General features: G+C 53.1%; 6 protein-coding genes across 6 annotated transcripts; 2 read left to right on the top strand and 4 right to left on the bottom strand.

Moving 5' to 3' along the window:
- The first annotated feature begins 1,160 nt into the window (after positions 1 to 1,160).
- B0T15DRAFT_537691 (uncharacterized protein) lies at positions 1,161 to 2,676 on the top strand. The gene is made up of 4 exons (XM_062869639.1): positions 1,161 to 1,926; positions 1,976 to 2,113; positions 2,167 to 2,199; positions 2,248 to 2,676. Exons 1-4 carry the CDS (start codon positions 1,370 to 1,372, stop codon positions 2,369 to 2,371), a joined length of 852 nt encoding a protein of 283 aa, XP_062720599.1. The 5' UTR covers positions 1,161 to 1,369; the 3' UTR covers positions 2,372 to 2,676.
- Positions 2,677 to 2,912: 236 nt separating this feature from the next.
- B0T15DRAFT_576178 (uncharacterized protein) lies at positions 2,913 to 5,543 on the bottom strand (the record flags this gene model as incomplete). Its single annotated transcript, XM_062871016.1, has 8 exons — positions 2,913 to 2,948; positions 3,101 to 3,601; positions 3,652 to 3,681; positions 4,244 to 4,345; positions 4,539 to 4,613; positions 4,744 to 4,898; positions 5,081 to 5,420; positions 5,526 to 5,543. The coding sequence occupies 8 exons, from the start codon at positions 5,541 to 5,543 to the stop codon at positions 2,913 to 2,915; spliced, it is 1,257 nt and encodes a 418-aa protein (XP_062720600.1).
- Positions 5,544 to 8,094: 2,551 nt separating this feature from the next.
- On the bottom strand, positions 8,095 to 8,843 carry B0T15DRAFT_537697 (Tetratricopeptide repeat-domain-containing protein). The gene has a single exon (XM_062869640.1). It carries the CDS (start codon positions 8,502 to 8,504, stop codon positions 8,223 to 8,225), a length of 282 nt encoding a protein of 93 aa, XP_062720601.1. The 5' UTR covers positions 8,505 to 8,843; the 3' UTR covers positions 8,095 to 8,222.
- B0T15DRAFT_253634 (uncharacterized protein) lies at positions 8,445 to 9,751 on the bottom strand. Its single transcript, XM_062863220.1, has one exon. It carries the CDS (start codon positions 9,598 to 9,600, stop codon positions 8,527 to 8,529), a length of 1,074 nt encoding a protein of 357 aa, XP_062720602.1. The 5' UTR covers positions 9,601 to 9,751; the 3' UTR covers positions 8,445 to 8,526.
- A 1,011-nt stretch (positions 9,752 to 10,762) lies between these two features.
- Positions 10,763 to 11,631, bottom strand: B0T15DRAFT_486316 (uncharacterized protein; the record flags this gene model as incomplete). Its single annotated transcript, XM_062866346.1, has 4 exons — positions 10,763 to 11,092; positions 11,129 to 11,153; positions 11,204 to 11,442; positions 11,491 to 11,631. The coding sequence occupies 4 exons, from the start codon at positions 11,629 to 11,631 to the stop codon at positions 10,763 to 10,765; spliced, it is 735 nt and encodes a 244-aa protein (XP_062720603.1).
- Positions 11,632 to 11,721: 90 nt separating this feature from the next.
- On the top strand, positions 11,722 to 14,114 carry B0T15DRAFT_253644 (P-loop containing nucleoside triphosphate hydrolase protein). The gene is made up of 2 exons (XM_062863221.1): positions 11,722 to 11,949; positions 12,002 to 14,114. The coding sequence occupies exons 1-2, from the start codon at positions 11,811 to 11,813 to the stop codon at positions 13,804 to 13,806; spliced, it is 1,944 nt and encodes a 647-aa protein (XP_062720604.1). The 5' UTR covers positions 11,722 to 11,810; the 3' UTR covers positions 13,807 to 14,114.
- The last annotated feature ends 2,045 nt before the right edge of the window (positions 14,115 to 16,159 follow it).

Here is a 16,159-nt window from a genome sequence, read left to right on the forward strand (position 1 = left end):
CAATGGGGATCAAAAACGAACTACAACGACCATTGAGCTGGCACTATCAAGCTCACGTCTTCAGTCCTATTGTGAGGTTTCTGTTTGGGTCTCTGAGGCTGAAGCCTTGTACGAGACTGATGGTACTGTTACAGGGATTGAGAAGCAATTGGCCAATCAGTCAAGTTTACAAACAGCGGAACCAGGGAGTTCAATGCTTGCTCTTTAGCATTAGCGTGATCCACCAATTCAAAAAAGGTGGGGGTTCTAAATCCCACAAACTAACAATCCAACAATCCTGCTGCGACTCACCCCAGGAGAACCCCGCATTCGAACTTAATGTCGCAAAACGCAGGAGACCCGTGACCATTTCGTTGTGCGCTGCTGTTTCGCCACGTCGACTTTTCGGGCAGCAACCGAAGGCTGCATTTCCATTCTACCCCAATCCTCACTTTTCATGATCGCAAGTCGAAATCGCAGGCCTTAGCCATTGTGGCTGGACGTCGCCTGCTTCATCGTGAATAACATCTAAATTCTGACTACTGTCGAAGGAACCCGCAGTCTTCTCTAGAGCATCCTTGCAAAACCTCTGGTCGCCCTCTCACGGAGTTGGCATTCCAAATGGTTCGCGTTTCCGTCCCCCGGCCAGACTTCATCTAACGTCTTCGTAGACGCTCGACATACAAACACTGCCCGAGTCCTTCGACTGGTCAGGCGCCAAGACAAGTCCATAGCTCGTCGAGGGGAAGGGCCAAAAGTGTACTGGCGATTCCTTTTGTGTGATAGCTACGGCAAATTCCGGACAAAAAGAAGGACTCCACCGTGTATAAGGGCACACACAATCAGAGGGTGTCCGTGGGGTTACCGGCCTTAAAACCCCTAGGTCAAGCGCGGTTCGTCCTGTCTAGCTCAACGGAGGTATCATCGGCGGAACTCAGGTGGGTCAGCAAGCAGCAAAAGACGGATCCCGACATTTGGCCCGCCTAGGCCACCCCAATGGTGGAGCAACATGTGACCGTGGCTAATGCGGGCGCCAGCTAAAACTCGTCCGGGGAAGCGCCAGAAGCGGCTAGGCCCGTCCCGACGGTTTGGAACCGAAATTAGCACCGCATTTGCTATTGGCAGATTCTCAGTCTCGCGAACCAACATAGGAACCAACATAGGATCCTGGCGAACCAACATAGGAACCAACATAGGATCCTGGCTGTTGCGCAATTTTCTGTTTTGCAGCTCACATCTTCACCTCCACGCGGTCTTGATGGTGTCTTGCCTCGGAGTTAGTACGGCATTGACGGGAGTTTCTGTCGCGCTCGGGTCATCGTCGACCTGCAACCGAACTTGGACCGGCAACGAAACCTCAGCCATATCCGGCTGTTAGAAAAGCAGCCGGATGCCTGTCAAGTGCCCCCGCCTCATTTTACGCATGGGATCCATGATTGGATATCAAAAACAGCAAAGTGGGTGCTCGTCGCAGCCATTCGCTGCATCTCGACCCATTTCGGAATATCTCGGTGAACCGCATAGCATAAATGCGTTGGCATCCGCCCGCATCCGATTTCAGAGTTTTGTTTCTTTACCTATCTCAACAGTTTCCACGATGTTCGGCGGCTTCAACGGGAGGAGCGGCAACACCGGCGTATTCAGAGGGCCCCCTCGGGAACCGCGGAAACCCCAAGCCGCAGCGCGGACCGTTGCGGCCGCGGGTGCCCTCAGGCCCGTCTATGCTCGCACAGCACGAGCAACGAATGGACAAACCGGCATCTCGGTGCCAGGGCCGATGCCGGAGTCTCCCGGGATGTCTGGGCATGATGTCGCCGCAGTCGCGGCGACCAACGTCCCTGCGCCTGGAGGAAACACGCAACTGCCCCAGGCGGCCTACTATCGCTCCCCGGGATTAGAATCCGCGAACGGGCAGCCTGGTATGGCAGACGAACAAGACTTTGCAAGGTAAGGAGCCCGACGTTCTTAACTATCATGGAAACTTATTTTTATCTAGTCTGCATATCAAAGTGGCCGCAATGTCGGGTCAGGTAGCCTACCAGTCAGGGCAGGTAACCTGCATGTTGGAATATATGCAGGATCTCAAAAACGGGATGAACGAGCTCAAAGCCCAGATGAACGAGCTCAGAGACCAGTTTGTTGCTATATTTCTTTTCTTTCGCAGCGCACCTGCTAATCAGAAGACAGGGCGCAAGCCGCTTTACACGACGCTCATGGGGGGTGAGTCTCTCTTAACAACTACCATAAATTTTACTAACGCCTATCTAGGTTCGGGAAAATCATGGAGAAGATCGAGCAATGGACTCGTGAAGTAGAACATTGGGGTCAAACTTATCTCCCAGAGCAGACTTCGCAAGCGGCCGACCCCGCGTGGTTTGGCCAGGAGCAATAATATATGCCCAGAGATAAATTCTCGGAGTACTAAGTAATTAGAGTTCAGTTTAATGTACACTGTAGCCGCAAAATTGCATTCACCATCTTCTTACTCCCAACACGACCGGGAACTGAGATGCGTCACTGCTACTTGGATCGACTGGGAAACGGCTGTGTCCCTTGGCCCCACTCGGTCGGCTTTCTAGCCATCATCTAGCATAAGTCCTGGCGGGATGGTCACTGTCTCCTTTTTGCAGCTCCCAACCGCGGTGAGATTAGCCAGAAGAGGTTAGGAAGTCGGCGTGTCCGACTCGGCAACAGCGGGGTGGTAGATTACCTTAGAGGGTAGGATATAGACTTGGATGACGGCCGGCCAAGGACGATGCCCAGCATCCCATGAACTCTAGCGATTCTACCGATCTGGCCAACCTTTATTCCATCATATTACCATCCTTGTAGCACGGTTGGTGATTGCTAAGATCCATACAAATCGCAGCTCACAACGAGGGCATAGTACGTTTGCGGGTTAGAGCCATATTAAATTGACGCGTGCGAAGCATCTATTCTAGTATCGGTTCAGCCTGGATGCTGTATGGCTGCATTGATGTAGTCGTGTTCCCTTTGGACTCCATTGAAGGAGAATCTCTCGGAACTCTCGCACACGTCGCACCATTCTCTCTGCTGCCACTCGGTCTTCGGCCCTTATGCATTGCGAAGAAACAATGCTACCTGTGACCTCACCACCAACCAGCGCGTCGCATCCCTTCAAAGCGTCTGCGTCCATGGAAAAATGGGTCATGGCGCACCAATCAGGATTGTCGCTCGCCAGCGTATTCGCCATGCTCATGTCCGCGACCAAGTCTCTATCAGGGTCTGCGCTCATCAACCCATTGTTCACTTCCGCACAGGCACTTATCGGTGCGATCCTACTCGGTTCTTCTTCGGGATCCATCCGTAGTGAGTCGATGTCCATGTCGTCCACCGATTGCTCACTTGTCGTAACCTGACTGGCCGAATCTGCGTTGGTTGTTTTGGTGATGTTGCCGTCCGTTCGCGAGCCGCTACGATCTGTTGCCTCCGACTGCAAAGTGGGCGTGCTTGGCTGGTGCTCGTCTAGTTCGTCCTCGTCGGGACTACTTTGGACCGGTTCAACAACGATCTCATCCTGGACTTGCTTCGCCTGCCCATGCTGCTTTCGGGTTCGGGTTCTCCGCTCGGTGCGTCTTCCGGAAGTGACAAGCTTCTTGAGCTAAGATGAATTAGCAATAGATCTTGTCCTTGGACAAACAAAATACTTACAAAGTCGTTGACATTTGGGAGATCGACATCCTCAGGAAGGTATACAGTTCCCTCAAGCCGTCTATGGGTAGGATTCCAATACACAAAGGCAGTGAAAATGTTGCAATCACGCCCTGTTTCAACAGCTTTTCTCATAGCACTCTTTCCTCTTTTCCTAGCCTTTTCCCTCCGGCGCCTCTCTTTCTCTTGATCGGTGAGATTCCCCGCCATATTTTCAGCAGGAACGGCAAGATTAGGCTCGACTACGCATGCAGTAAAGATAGGTCCCGTTTTTGCTCCTCCCTTGGGGCGTCAACGCCTGATATCAACTAGGCCGCAGTCGCCCCGCATTTGCAGCCGTTCCCGAAGCAAGTCGCAAGGTCGCACTCGCTCCTTGCCAGTTTTGCAAGGATTACGAGCGCCAGAATTGGCTCTTGTTCGTGGATTCCAAGAGCCAAAAGCCGCTCTCATCTTCACATGCAGAGCCATGGATCAACTTCGTGCTTTCGTCTTCACAAGTGCCGCAGTTCCGCATCGCGCGAGACCCACACGTTCAAAATGGCTAAGCAGGATGGGGCGCGTGAGCCCGCAAGTTCTGAAGATCTTGCGCTACCGGCCGGGCCTCCGAAGCCGCCTTGGCGGTAGTCGGACTAGCGGCTTTGGGAGGCTCCAGCAGTAGCTTCGACAGCGTCTCATTCGGGCACTGCTCGGCCGACTACAGTCTCCTTTCCCTCATGAGCACGAATTCTAAGCTAACCCAAAGAGGAACTCGAATGCGAAGAGCCAGAAGTGCGCCGGCATCTGGATTCAGCTGTGTTCCGGCCCGACGCGATGGCACTGAAGCCGCCGCTCGTCGTGTCTGTTGGCTTGTCTTTGCCTGCGGGCAGTGTCATACTGGCAGCACTTACCATTATTACAACCCTCCCCTTCTCGCTCGCCGTCCAGGTTTCCATCAGCCAACCCTCGACGGCCATCGTCTTTAGCTGCACACTGAGAATAGACGCAGTGTCCATTTCTCAAACTGGAAGCACCCAACATCGAGTTGCTGGAGGTAGTGGGAGGAATGAGGAGGGATGCAGAGTGTGACGTCCATGTGTTCCTAGCGTAGAACACAAGTCTATTGGAGATGACCGAGTAGTCGATGAAGCGGAAGTCTCGGCTGAGAAATGCGTCGTCGACCTTGTTGACGATCGTAATGGGGGCAGTTTTGTGCGTCGCGAACGAGTGGATCTGGCACCAGTGGCCATTTTCTCTTCTTCCGGATCGGACTGGGCATAGAATGTCAGATGAGACCTCAATGGCTGGGTTGGTTCGGCGACTTTCTCTACCCCTGGCAGCCCGTTGGTTGAAGAAATGGGACCAGATGCCCTCCATCCTTTAATGATCAGTCTCGATGCTCCACATCTACGGGTTTGGAGCACACATACAGCAGGAACGAAGTTGAACCTACCGCGTTTCCATGCATTTGCCAGGCCGCCAATCAGGAAGCGTCGTTGCTGTTGGGCTTTCCGCCTGCACGACGTGACGTGGGCGCGTGCTTTTCCAGCGGCGTATTCCGGCTCTCCTGGGATGACAACATAGGCGGCGAGTGCGAATCGGCCAGGCTCGACGAGGCTATCAGTGATTGGTCTGCGTCGGCCTTGGATGCCGCGGCGCCGGTGGCCGCTTCTTTGGCTCCACCAACATTGTCGCCGTCGGTCTGTGATACTGGGTTGCCGGGGGGGTACTGCGGGCTCCTCGCGGGCTTTCAGTGACGCGGCAGATTCGTTGCGGAGAGATTTTAGGGCGCCCTACGAGTTATCCAGCTTTAGCTTGGTCTCTTGCTCAAGCATGGCCAGTTCGTTTAGTTCAAGTTGCCTCGTTTGTTCAGACGCCTTGCCCTACCATCACCCCACATTAGAGAACAGCGGCATGGCTGTGCACGAACCGGGACCTGCTGTGGCAATTGCGGGCCGTTGGGTACATGGCTCCGTCCCGAGTGTCCTTCCTTCTGAGCCTCCCAGTCTGCCTTGTTGCTGGACCCCCTTAACTTAATCCTACGGCAAACTTATAAATTGAAGCGCTGCTCCCTAGGTGTCCTTGGGCCGTCCACAGCAAACTACCAATTCTTCGCCTTCCCCGGAGAAGTCCTCTTCTACATACTGCATTCAGAATGGACATCTGTTCCTTAGTACGTAGTGGACTTCCACGATTTCCTCAAGAACCACGAAGGATTTGACAGCATAGACTCTAGCCACAGACCAACCCTCTGGTTAGGTGTTCGATTTCTACAACCCGGGAGGAAGAGGCGACTTCTACAATGTTACAGGAAGCTGGGAAGCTGGATATCATGATTTCGGGAGCCCTACATATGGGAGTCCCACCTGTAGAGTAGATAAGGACTTCAGTGCCCGCATATGTGGAATATCTTACATGCCAATGCCAATGACATTCGAACGAGTACACAACACTTTTGATTCACCTCGACCGCTTTCGCGACTGCATATTGCATTTTATACAGGGTTTTCCATTGCTTATATCATACAACCTCAGCGTGCTCGAAGGACTCAGAGTCATTCCTCCTTTGATCCTCGCTCGCTTGCTTGCTCCCGCCAAGCACTCAGGCCAGAACTTTGTCAGGATGTTTTGCGTGAAATGCAACAAGAAGCCAAGTCGTTTTGTGGGCGGTGTAAATCCGTGGTATACTGCTCTGTTGCGTGCCAAAGGGCTGACTGGCCAGCTCACAAGGCAGCCTGTCAACGCAAAATTGTGGCCATTGGAATTGCGGTCACTTCTACGGCCTCATTTGAGGTATAGGACATGAGACTGCAACAGGTTGTCCGTACTCAACAATCTTGGCGGAAAGGAAGCTCCGGTCTCAATAGCATTATCGTCTATCTTCGAACGGTTCTGATATCCACATTCAAAAACATCATGTCAACTGGAAAACCCGCTGGGCTGGCGGCCACCAGAGCTGCTCTCGTTTGTGTCTCAAATCGCCGAAGGCCGTTCCCCGAGTTCAAGAGTGAGCTCGGAAGAGCACGTAAACTCGGCTTTAATGATGGGCAAGTTGTGTGCCGTGAAGATTGAGACTCCTTGAGTTCGGAGGTTGCTATACTTGTTGTGAATGATTGTGCTGATGTAGGTGGTGTTCGTGCTGGAAATGGCTAGGGACCCGACAATGAAGAAGAAGATGGCCGGTATATAGTACTAAGAAGACATGATATCGCAGAACGCTTTGTACATCCAGCATAGCGGGCAACAGAGACAGAACAGGCACTCGCAACAAGCTTTGTAATCTTCTTTAGCCTTCGATTCTTCCTTCTTAGGAGCTGTCTTAGGAGCGGAATCGGCGTCGACTGCGGTTCTCTGAGGGTTGGGGCTAGTCTCTGCGGTATAAGGCAATTCGGATAACGAAGTTGATGAGGGAAGACCTAAGGCCGAGCGAGATGTCATCTTCAGAATAGATGCCGAGTATGTGAGAGGATCTGAGTTGCTGTAAGGAGGTGAGAAGACAGATCCTCCAGTGAACTGGCAGCGAACTTGATTGCCCTGCTCGTGCTCTGTGGAGCTTGTGTGTGAAGAGTGAAGGGTGCAGTGTCGGAGTTTTGAGGAGAGCAATTGTTTAGTTTGCTGGATAGGTATTGAACCGTCGAGGGAGTGGAGAGTTTCCGAGTGATTTCGATGCGGGAGTCAGGGTATCGCGCGAGGGAAGCTGAAGGAGCGGTGTCAACGGGAAACGAGGGAGAGCGGTTTAGTAGCCCTTTTATTGACGCGGCCGTCTGACAGGACTGTGAGGTGTGGCAGAGTGCGATGATCAAAGAGTTGCTATGTTTTGCGCTCGTGACAAAGAATGCTGTTGTATGTCATGTCTTCCCACTCCTTGCTACGTGCCACAGACCGCTCTGCCTTTGTTTCTCAAATTCATCCTTATAAAACCAAACACCCATTAGCTAGGTGGTCCTACTCGTCCACCGGCGTGGACACAACCCGTCGGAGGACAGATGGTTCTTGAGAGACATGTCCACCGCGGCACTGCGTAGGAGTAGCCGTGGTGGTATCCCTATCCTCAACAAAACCGATTTTGGTGGGCCGCGATGGCTGCCGGAGCCCCTGATTTGGAATAGGTGAGTGGGCAAAGTCCCTGTCTTTCTCTATGGTCCCAGTCGAATGAGATATTGCTGAAACCGCTCCCGGCATAGCGCAGTGGGCTGGTGGAGCATCCGGAGGTCGATTGGAGCTGTAGAAGGGCTAGGGTTAACAAACAGAGGAGTCGAAAAGCCCACGATGAGGCCTGACTGACTTACTGTATGTGCTTTCTCTCTTTCCTCTCACTTTTGTTGTCTTCGTCAATAGAGGTACAGTAGAGACCGAAATCAGTGTCCAGGATATTGATGTTGAAAAATTGTCCGCACGGACCAATTTCTAGGCTAATTGTGGCCTACACAGTGCGCGCAAATTCACGTTCTATAGCGACCAGTGAGCCGCAAAAATGGCCGAGACATCGCGGCACAAAATTCACTAGCCGTTTTCGGCGCCAACATACTTGGGCAGTTGCGAGCAGCTAAGGATGAAACCTCTTTCTGAAAACGATGAAAAGAAAAGAGATCTAGCTATGTACGCCACTTGGCTACGGTGGCCAACGACGATCGTGCAGTTGGGTGGTCTGGGCCAAGGACTCGCTGCCGTGCCTTGGTACACTTCTCCATCAATGCTAAAGCATCCGGGTGTCGACCTTGACCTTTCCAAGTAAACGCCAGGTTGTTCATGATTGTCAGCGTGTGTGGGTGGTCAACCCCAAGCTTGGCCTCGAAAGTCTCCATCACCTGCAAAAAGAGCTTCTCGGCCTCCTCCCACCGGCCCTGCTTCTGATATGTCGACGCCAGATTGTTCATGTTCGTCAGCGTGCGTGGGTGGTCAACGTCCGAGCTTAGTCTTGAGAGTCTCCATCTCCTGCAGAGACAGCTTCTCGGCCTCCTCCCACCGACCCTGCTCTTGGTATGTCGACGCCAGGTTATTCATGCTCGTCAGCGTGTGAGAGTGGTCGGCCCCGAGCTTGGTCTTTAAAGTCTCCATTACCTGTACAGATAGCTTCTCGGCCTGCTTCCCCCGGCCCTGGTCCCTATATATCGATGCCAGGTTGTCCATACCCGTTAGTGTGTCCAGGTGGTCGGCCCCGAGCTTGGTCTTGCGAGTCTCCATCACCTGCACCTCCAGCTTCTCGGCCTCCTCCCACCGGCCCTGGTTCGAGTACGTCGACGCTAGGTTGCCCATGCTAGTCAGCGTCGAGGGATGATCGGCCCCGAGCTTCGTCTTGCGAGTCTCCATCACCTGCACCTGCAGCTTCTCGGCCTTCTCCCACCAGCCCTGGTCTATATATATCGACGCCAGGTTGTCCATACCCGTTAGTGTGTCTAGGTGGTCGGCCCCGAGCTTGGTCTTGCGAGTCTCCATCACCTGCACCTCCAGCTTCTCGGCCTCCTCCCACCGGCCCTGCTTCTGGTACGTTGATGCTAGGTTGCCCATGCTGCTCAGCATATATGGGTGGTCGACCCCGAGCTTAGTCTTTAAAGTCCCTATTACATGCATAAACATCTCCTCGGCCTCCTCCCACCGTCCTCGATCCAAAAGGACCGCAGCAAACATTGTCGTGCTATGTAGAGTCGCCACATCCTCCGTTCCTAGCTTCTTTTTTCGGGCTATCCTTGCCTCGCCTAACATCTGCTGCGCAACCTCGTATAACCCTTGGGAGCATGCATACCATCCCCCGTTGTGCAAAAGCGTGGCCCATGTTTCGATCATATCCTTACTGGGTTGGTATCCAGAGACCACTTGAACGTGTGCGAAGAGACTTCGGCACGTCGCCCAGTTATCGTACTCCCCTGTTGGGAATGCCGCCGCCAGTCGCTTGATGCACTGCTGCTTGAACGTCTCCAGCTGCCCTGACGCTCTCAGCCATCTCCTCGCCGACAGCTGCACGAGCCCATGCATCTCAAAGTCGTCACCTGCTCATCTACAACAATGAGACAGTAGTCCCTTAGCATCGCGACATCGTCCTCGAACCCGCCATCATCTGCATCACTGTCTGTGGTACTACTGCCATCGTCCGAATCCCCCTTTCCGGCTTCGTCGAGACCTTTCGCTTGTGTGGCGTCCTTGGCGATTCTAGAAGGGTTCAGAACCCACCCGGGGGTAACTTTGGCTTTAAGGTCCTGTCCCAGAAAGCGCTAGGCGCTAGCACAAGATTTTGCTCTGTGTCGTTGGTAAGCTTTGCGAGTCTCCCTTTGTTCAACATTAGCTTCCACTCGATAGAGTACTGGATGCATGTGGGCGGAGATTCGTTATATGGCAGGCTGGGATCCTAGTCGTCCAACTGGAGCAGTGGCAGTCCGGGCCTGGCTCTCTGTGGCTGACTTGTGTGCGCTGGGCTCGTGCCACCGAGATCAGACACCCCCGCAACAGGGGTCCGGTGATCGACAACATCCTCGGTAACGGTATACAAACGGCTAAAGTCAAAATTCGGGTCAGCCATGGCGTAACTGCTGAGGTGCAACCTGCCCACAAGCGAATCCTGGTGCCGACGGGACTCAACTTGGCCAGATGCGGCTCTGTCAGCACCCCGATATTTTAGCCGAAGAACAGCCGCCCTCGACTCGGTGCTTGACCCCGCACTCAAACTCGCGTCACAGTAATCCGTAGACTGAATCCCCATCACGGTGCTCGGGTTCGCGTCCTGTAAGAACAATTCTTATGTGTAGGTGCCTTGGAAGTGTTCTCCAGTTTACCATACGTGCCCGACGCTTTAGTGACTACTTCCCCGTCTCGACCAGGACTTCGAAGGCCACGACACCACGATACGGCGATTATACGATTCCCTTGACCGTTCCGAACTTCCCTTCCACAACACGCGTCCCCCCATGCCTCGATCAGATAAAGAAGCTGCCAAGCTTTGCGAGTCCTCAGACGCCACCTGCGATTTAACTACGACTTTGTCTCGTTTTGTCAACGATCAGAACCTACGAGATAGATATTGGAGTTGGCCGTAGACACCGGACTGCCGAACTTCAGTCATCCGGGCCCAGAGACGCTAGCAGAAGACTGGCGTCAACCATAGAGTGTACATTATTATGTAGAAGCAACATCGATCCAACCTCTACTTCTTCCCAAATGTAATGCCACTCATCGTCCCATGGAACTCCCCGATCTGCATGCCTTCATTCAGGTTTCCAAAGTTGTTGACGACTCGAGCCTGGTCTTTCCGGGCATCTGCAGCTGCGGTGTGGATACCAGAGAGCAGTTCCTCGAGTAGTTTTCGGGATTCACCTAGGACAGTCTGCTCGACTGCTACCTGGCTGATCGCGCTGGCGCGGTCGGCTTCTGTTTCGTCCTGTTCTGTTTTGGCTAGGCGCAGTGCTCCGAGCTTGGCATCCACCTTAGCCAGCTGGTTCTTTGCCGCTTTCATAGACTCTACAATCTCGGCCTCCTTTTATAATATCGCCTTCTTCATCTCTTCGGTTACTTGCGTCTGCTGAAGGGAGCTATAGCTAAATAGAGTTAACGGCTGGCTATGACAGGTTCAGGGGGATATACTTACAAGGTCGCGATGCAGACAACCGAAGTAAGAGTGATCTTGCATTGCTGGAGCTGCTCTGACATGGACTTAACGCAGCCTTGTTTGAAGAAGCCAACCATAGCGCGATCTCGCAAAGAAAGTTTCCCATCCTCACTGTGCCGTGTCCAGCGATCGAGGTCGGTCCTAAACCGGTTGCATGACTCTCCGCAGGCAGTAGTCGTAGCTCTTGACTGGTTGACTACGGTCTCACCAAGTGACTTCTATTGCGCATCGGACACGGTCTGAAGTGAAGCAAGGGCCTGCTCCACAGAGAGCAGATCTTCCGTGAGCGAATTGAGCGTTTCGGGCGCGTCAACGATCTTGCGGATATCCGCGATGAGAAGACGTACGCAATGCGCTGTCGACGCGGCAATACCTACGACGCCCGCCGCAACGCTCAAAGGGTCCATCGTGAAGAGTCAAAAGTTTGGGGAGTGGGTGTCCTCCTGAGCATGCTGATCGCCGCCAGAAGAGTTGCTCGAGGCTGAGCCATCCGATCACGTGCAGCTCAGCCGCGACCGTTGGGCCGCGGTAAGCGAGACTTCTGCAACTATCCATGGCCTTCTTTTGAGCCGTCGCTGTGCTGTCTATGGCGATGACTAGCAGCCGTTCAACACAGTCGCCGACGATGGCGCATCTCTCGTCTGTCTCTTTTGGACAGTTGAACCATGGTCTTGAAGTGGGGCAGAATTACGGGTCGATGAACACGGAGATCCACTTGCCGCCGGGTAAGGTTACCGAAGCGCCTTGCGAGTCCAGGGGCCCCGCTGACGTCGTTAGAACGACCAGAAACACCGCCGCAGCCGTTCGCAACCATCCCCTTCGCTCGCGACCCTGATTTCGTCAACCGTGGAGACGTCCTCGACCAAGTCCACCAGCGATGCTCCGAGCCAGCCAGTCGCGTGGCTCTCGTGGGCCTAGGCGGTATGGGCAAGTCGCAACTGGCCATCGAATATGCCCACCGGATCCGCGAGGGGCAGCCTGACAGATGGGTGTTCTGGGTCCATGCTGGCACGCAGGCGCGCGTCGAAGAGGGCTTCAGGACGATTGCCGACGCCGTCAAGCTGCCTGGCCGGAACCAGCCTAAAGCCGACATCCCACAGCTTGTATACGGCTGGCTGTCCAACGAGCGGAACGGCAGATGGCTCATGATCCTAGATAGCGCCGATGACCGCGATATATTCTATAGACCCACCTATAGTGACGCGCGTAACGAGCAGCGATTTGCGACGTATTCACCACAAAGCCCCAACGGATCGATTGTCATCACAACATGCAACAAGGACCTGGCGTTCAGGCTGACCGGACGCTACCAAAACATCATCGAGGTCGGACCGATGGTGCAGGCGGACGCCCTCACGCTCCTGGAGAAGAAGTTAGGACCGCTCCAAGATACAGATGTGGCGCTCGATCTCGTACGGGCGCTCGACCTTGTTCCACTGGCCATCAGCCAGGCCGCCGCGTACATACAGGCGAGGGTGCCGCGGAGCTCACCGGAAAAGTACCTGGCCGAGTTCCGGGAGAGTGAGCGCAAAAGAAGCAAGCTTTTAGAGCACGATGCCGGCGACTTGCGACGGGACGCAGGGGCGTCAAACACGATCCTCACGACATGGCGGATATCCTTTGACCACATCCAGTCCGAGCGGCCTTCGGCGGCGGATCTCTTGTCACTTATGAGCTTTTTCGATCGACAAGGTATCCCTGGGTGGGTTCTGAACCCTCCTGACGATGGCAGCAGTGCTACAGACGGGGACGCAGATGATGGCACAGACGACGATATAGACGACGGTGTCGACGACGGATTCGAAGATGATGTGGCGATGCTGAGGGATTTCTGTCTCATCGTCGCGGACGAGGCGCAGGATGAGTTTGAGATGCATGCGCTCGTGCAGCTGTCGACCAGAAGTTGGCTGGGAGAGTATGAGCGGCAGGAGACGTTTAAGCAGCAGTGTATTGAGCGAATGGCGGCGGTATTTCCAACAGGGGAGTACGAGAACTGGGCGACATGCCGAAGTCTCTTCGCACACGTCCAAGTGGTCTCTAGGTACCGGCCCAGTGAAGAAACCGTCGAAGCACGGGCGAAGCTTTTGCATGATGGTGGTTGGTATGCGTGGTCGCAAGAAAGTTACAATATAGCAGAGAAAATGCTACGAAAGGCGAAGAAAACTTGTGAAGACAGATTGGGAAAGGAGAATGAGGCGACTCTATCATGCATGCTCATGCTTTTTATAGTCCTTTCGGACCAAGGCCAGTGGGAGGAGGCGGAGAAGCTGCACCTGCTGGTGTTAGAGACTGCGGCAAAAGTTGGTGTCAACGACTCGTATAGACTGAAGATCATGGGCAACTGGGCGTCAATGTTGTTGAGGCAAAGCCGGTGGGACGAGGCTGAAAAGCTGCTTATACGGGTGTTGGACGAGAGCCGGATCAAACTCGGGGTCGACCACCCAGACACGCTAAGCACCATGGCCAACCTGGGGACTGTGTATATGAACCAGGGCCGGCTGGAGGAGGCCGAAAAACTGGAGGTGCAGGTGCTAGAGGCGAGGAAGATCAAGCTCGGAGTCAACCACCCAGACACATTGTAGAGCATAAGCAACTTGGCGTTAACATCCTTGAAGCAAGGCAGGGGGGAAGAGGCAGAGAAGCTGTTTGTGCTGGTAATGGAGACCTTCAGGACTGTATTGGGGGACGACAAACCATACACGCTGAGGAGTATTTGCAATGTCGCGTCGGTTTACTGGCATCAAGGCCGGCGGGAGGACGCCATAAAGGTGATCCTATCGGCCAGGGAGGGCGGCAACACCGACCGCGTGTCGGTCACCCAGACATGCTCATGTATATAAACAACCATCGCGTTTACTAGGAAAAAACAGGGACCATATACAGATACATTAGCATTGATGGAGGACTGTGCTAAGGCTTAAATAACCAGTCCTTTTCGCAGATCATCTAGATATATGACCGTCCTCGGCCACCGTAGCTAATATAGCGCAGCTAGGCTTTTTTTTTTTAACACTATCGTATTTTCAGGAAGAGAAAAAGTGTTTTTTTTCCTTTCTGCTCTCATTATATCTATCTAGATCTGGTGGCGCCGAAAACGGCCAATGGGTTTTGTACCGTGCATCAGCTATAGCCAGTTTTGCGGCTTTCCAGGTCTATAAGCGCCAGAAATGGTTAGTGGACTTTGTGCCACGATGTCTCGGCGGTCGCCAGTTTTATGGCTCATTAGTCTCTATACAAAGTGGGTTGCCGCACACTGTATAAGCTACCATCAGGCCAAAAGCTGGCCCGTGCTGACAATCTTTCAATATCAAAATCCTGGACACTCATTTCGGTCTCTACTGAGTAGAAACCGAAATCAGTGTCCGGATTTTCAGTGTTGAAAGATTGTCCGCACGGACCAACTTCAGGGGTAAATTGTGTATCACACAGTGCGTAGCAAACTCATTTCGTAGAGTGACGAGCAAGCGGCAGAACTAGCTACAGCTGAGACATCGCAACTCAAAACCCACTTAGCCGTTTTTGGCGCGAACAGACTTGACAGGGTACGAGGAGGAACAGGAAAAAAAATGTAAGTTAAACATCTAGCTACTGTACACAGCCGCCATCTGCAAACATCCCTTTCGCTCGCGATTCCGATTTCGTTCACCGTAGAGACGTTCTTGACCAAGTCCACCATCGATGCTCTGAGCCGGCCAGTTGGGTGGCTCTTGTGGGCCTTAGGGGTGTTGGCAAGTCGCAACTGGCCATCGACTACGCCCACTGGATTGCCAAGGGGTAGCCAAACACATAGGTGTTTAAATTAGGTGCCAGTTCTGCGAAAGAGCATCTTTGACTCGCCGGGTTATCAAGGACGTTTGCTTTGCAAAAGAGCAAGCCGTCCGCTGACGCAAAGAAACCGTTTTCCAATACAGTAGAGACCGAAATTAGTGTCCAAAATTTTGATGTCGAAACAATCCTTAGCACAGACCATTTTTCAATGAGTGGGAGCTTGCATACTGTGCTCCCCAGTTGGCTCTGTACCGCTCGGGGCAGCCCAAAAAAAGGCTGAACTAAGTTCATAACGCTAAGCCTAAAGGGTGTTAAATCTTTTCGGCACCATACCGAGTATTGCCACCATTTCTCAATGTAAGGGACCATGCCGCCAAAAGAAGCCTAGAGGAACTTTCTAGTAGTTACACACGACACAATTATTCCGCCCAGGGGTTTAACCCAAAAGGGTGTCACAGGCAAGCCTGTGACATGATGTTATGTATGTAGCTAGGGTTAGGGTTGCACCACCCCACATGATCAGCCAGGGCTGTATTTCCGACAGCCTTGCCTGCCCCACAGTTGCGATCCTTCGCGCAACCATGTCAATACAATCGTATACCCAAGATCACTTCCCGTCACAAAGGGCAACTATATACATTATTAGTACAATATGACGGCGCGTGCAACGGAGCCACCATGCCATTGCACTAACCTCCTTAAAAGGATGCCAGAATTTCAAGTTCGACAACTTGAAACTCTGAGGTGGCTTATGTACTGTTGACAGCAGCCCGCACTGCCGTCACATACAATTCCTTAAATGGATCCTGGTCTCATACTTTCTGGTACATACATACCCCGAAGGTGTCTGTAAGAGATGAGCGAAACCACTGCAGGCGTAGAGGCTCTGGAAATGAAACTCTATTCTGCGAATCGAAAGCTAAAGGGAGGTATGAAAAGGAAGAAAATAGAGGCACACACGTTTGTGCGGGAAATACACGTGTGGGTGCACTGTCCGGTTACGGAAGGTGAGGTCACAACCCTAACCCGAGGAAAGTCACCTTCTGTCACAGTGTTCCTTTCTTTTGCCTGCGTTGAAATATTGTCAGCACCGGCTAGTTTCAGGTAGATGACGGGCTCCCAAGCTGACCTCGGCAGTGACAGAAGTAAGTCAAGTGCTGATTAATA

Source organism: Chaetomium strumarium, assembly GCF_033439665.1.
Source record: "Chaetomium strumarium strain CBS 333.67 chromosome Unknown B0T15scaffold_5, whole genome shotgun sequence".
NCBI lineage: Eukaryota > Fungi > Ascomycota > Sordariomycetes > Sordariales > Chaetomiaceae > Chaetomium > Chaetomium strumarium.

Bases quoted from the DNA above. Each gene is read 5' to 3' on its own strand.
- B0T15DRAFT_537691 (XM_062869639.1), top strand. From the start codon at position 1,370: ATGCCTGTCAAGTGCCCCCGCCTCATTTTACGCATGGGATCCATGATT. The intron at 1,927-1,975 runs GTAAGGAGCCCG...ATTTTTATCTAG, and splicing joins GACGAACAAGACTTTGCAAG to TCTGCATATCAAAGTGGCCG. The intron at 2,114-2,166 runs GTTTGTTGCTAT...ATCAGAAGACAG, and splicing joins ATGAACGAGCTCAGAGACCA to GGCGCAAGCCGCTTTACACG.
- B0T15DRAFT_537697 (XM_062869640.1), bottom strand. From the start codon at position 8,504: ATGAACAATCTGGCGTCGACATATCAGAAGCAGGGCCGGTGGGAGGAG.
- B0T15DRAFT_253634 (XM_062863220.1), bottom strand. From the start codon at position 9,600: ATGCATGGGCTCGTGCAGCTGTCGGCGAGGAGATGGCTGAGAGCGTCA.
- B0T15DRAFT_253644 (XM_062863221.1), top strand. From the start codon at position 11,811: ATGGCGATGACTAGCAGCCGTTCAACACAGTCGCCGACGATGGCGCAT. The intron at 11,950-12,001 runs GTAAGGTTACCG...TGACGTCGTTAG, and splicing joins GGAGATCCACTTGCCGCCGG to AACGACCAGAAACACCGCCG.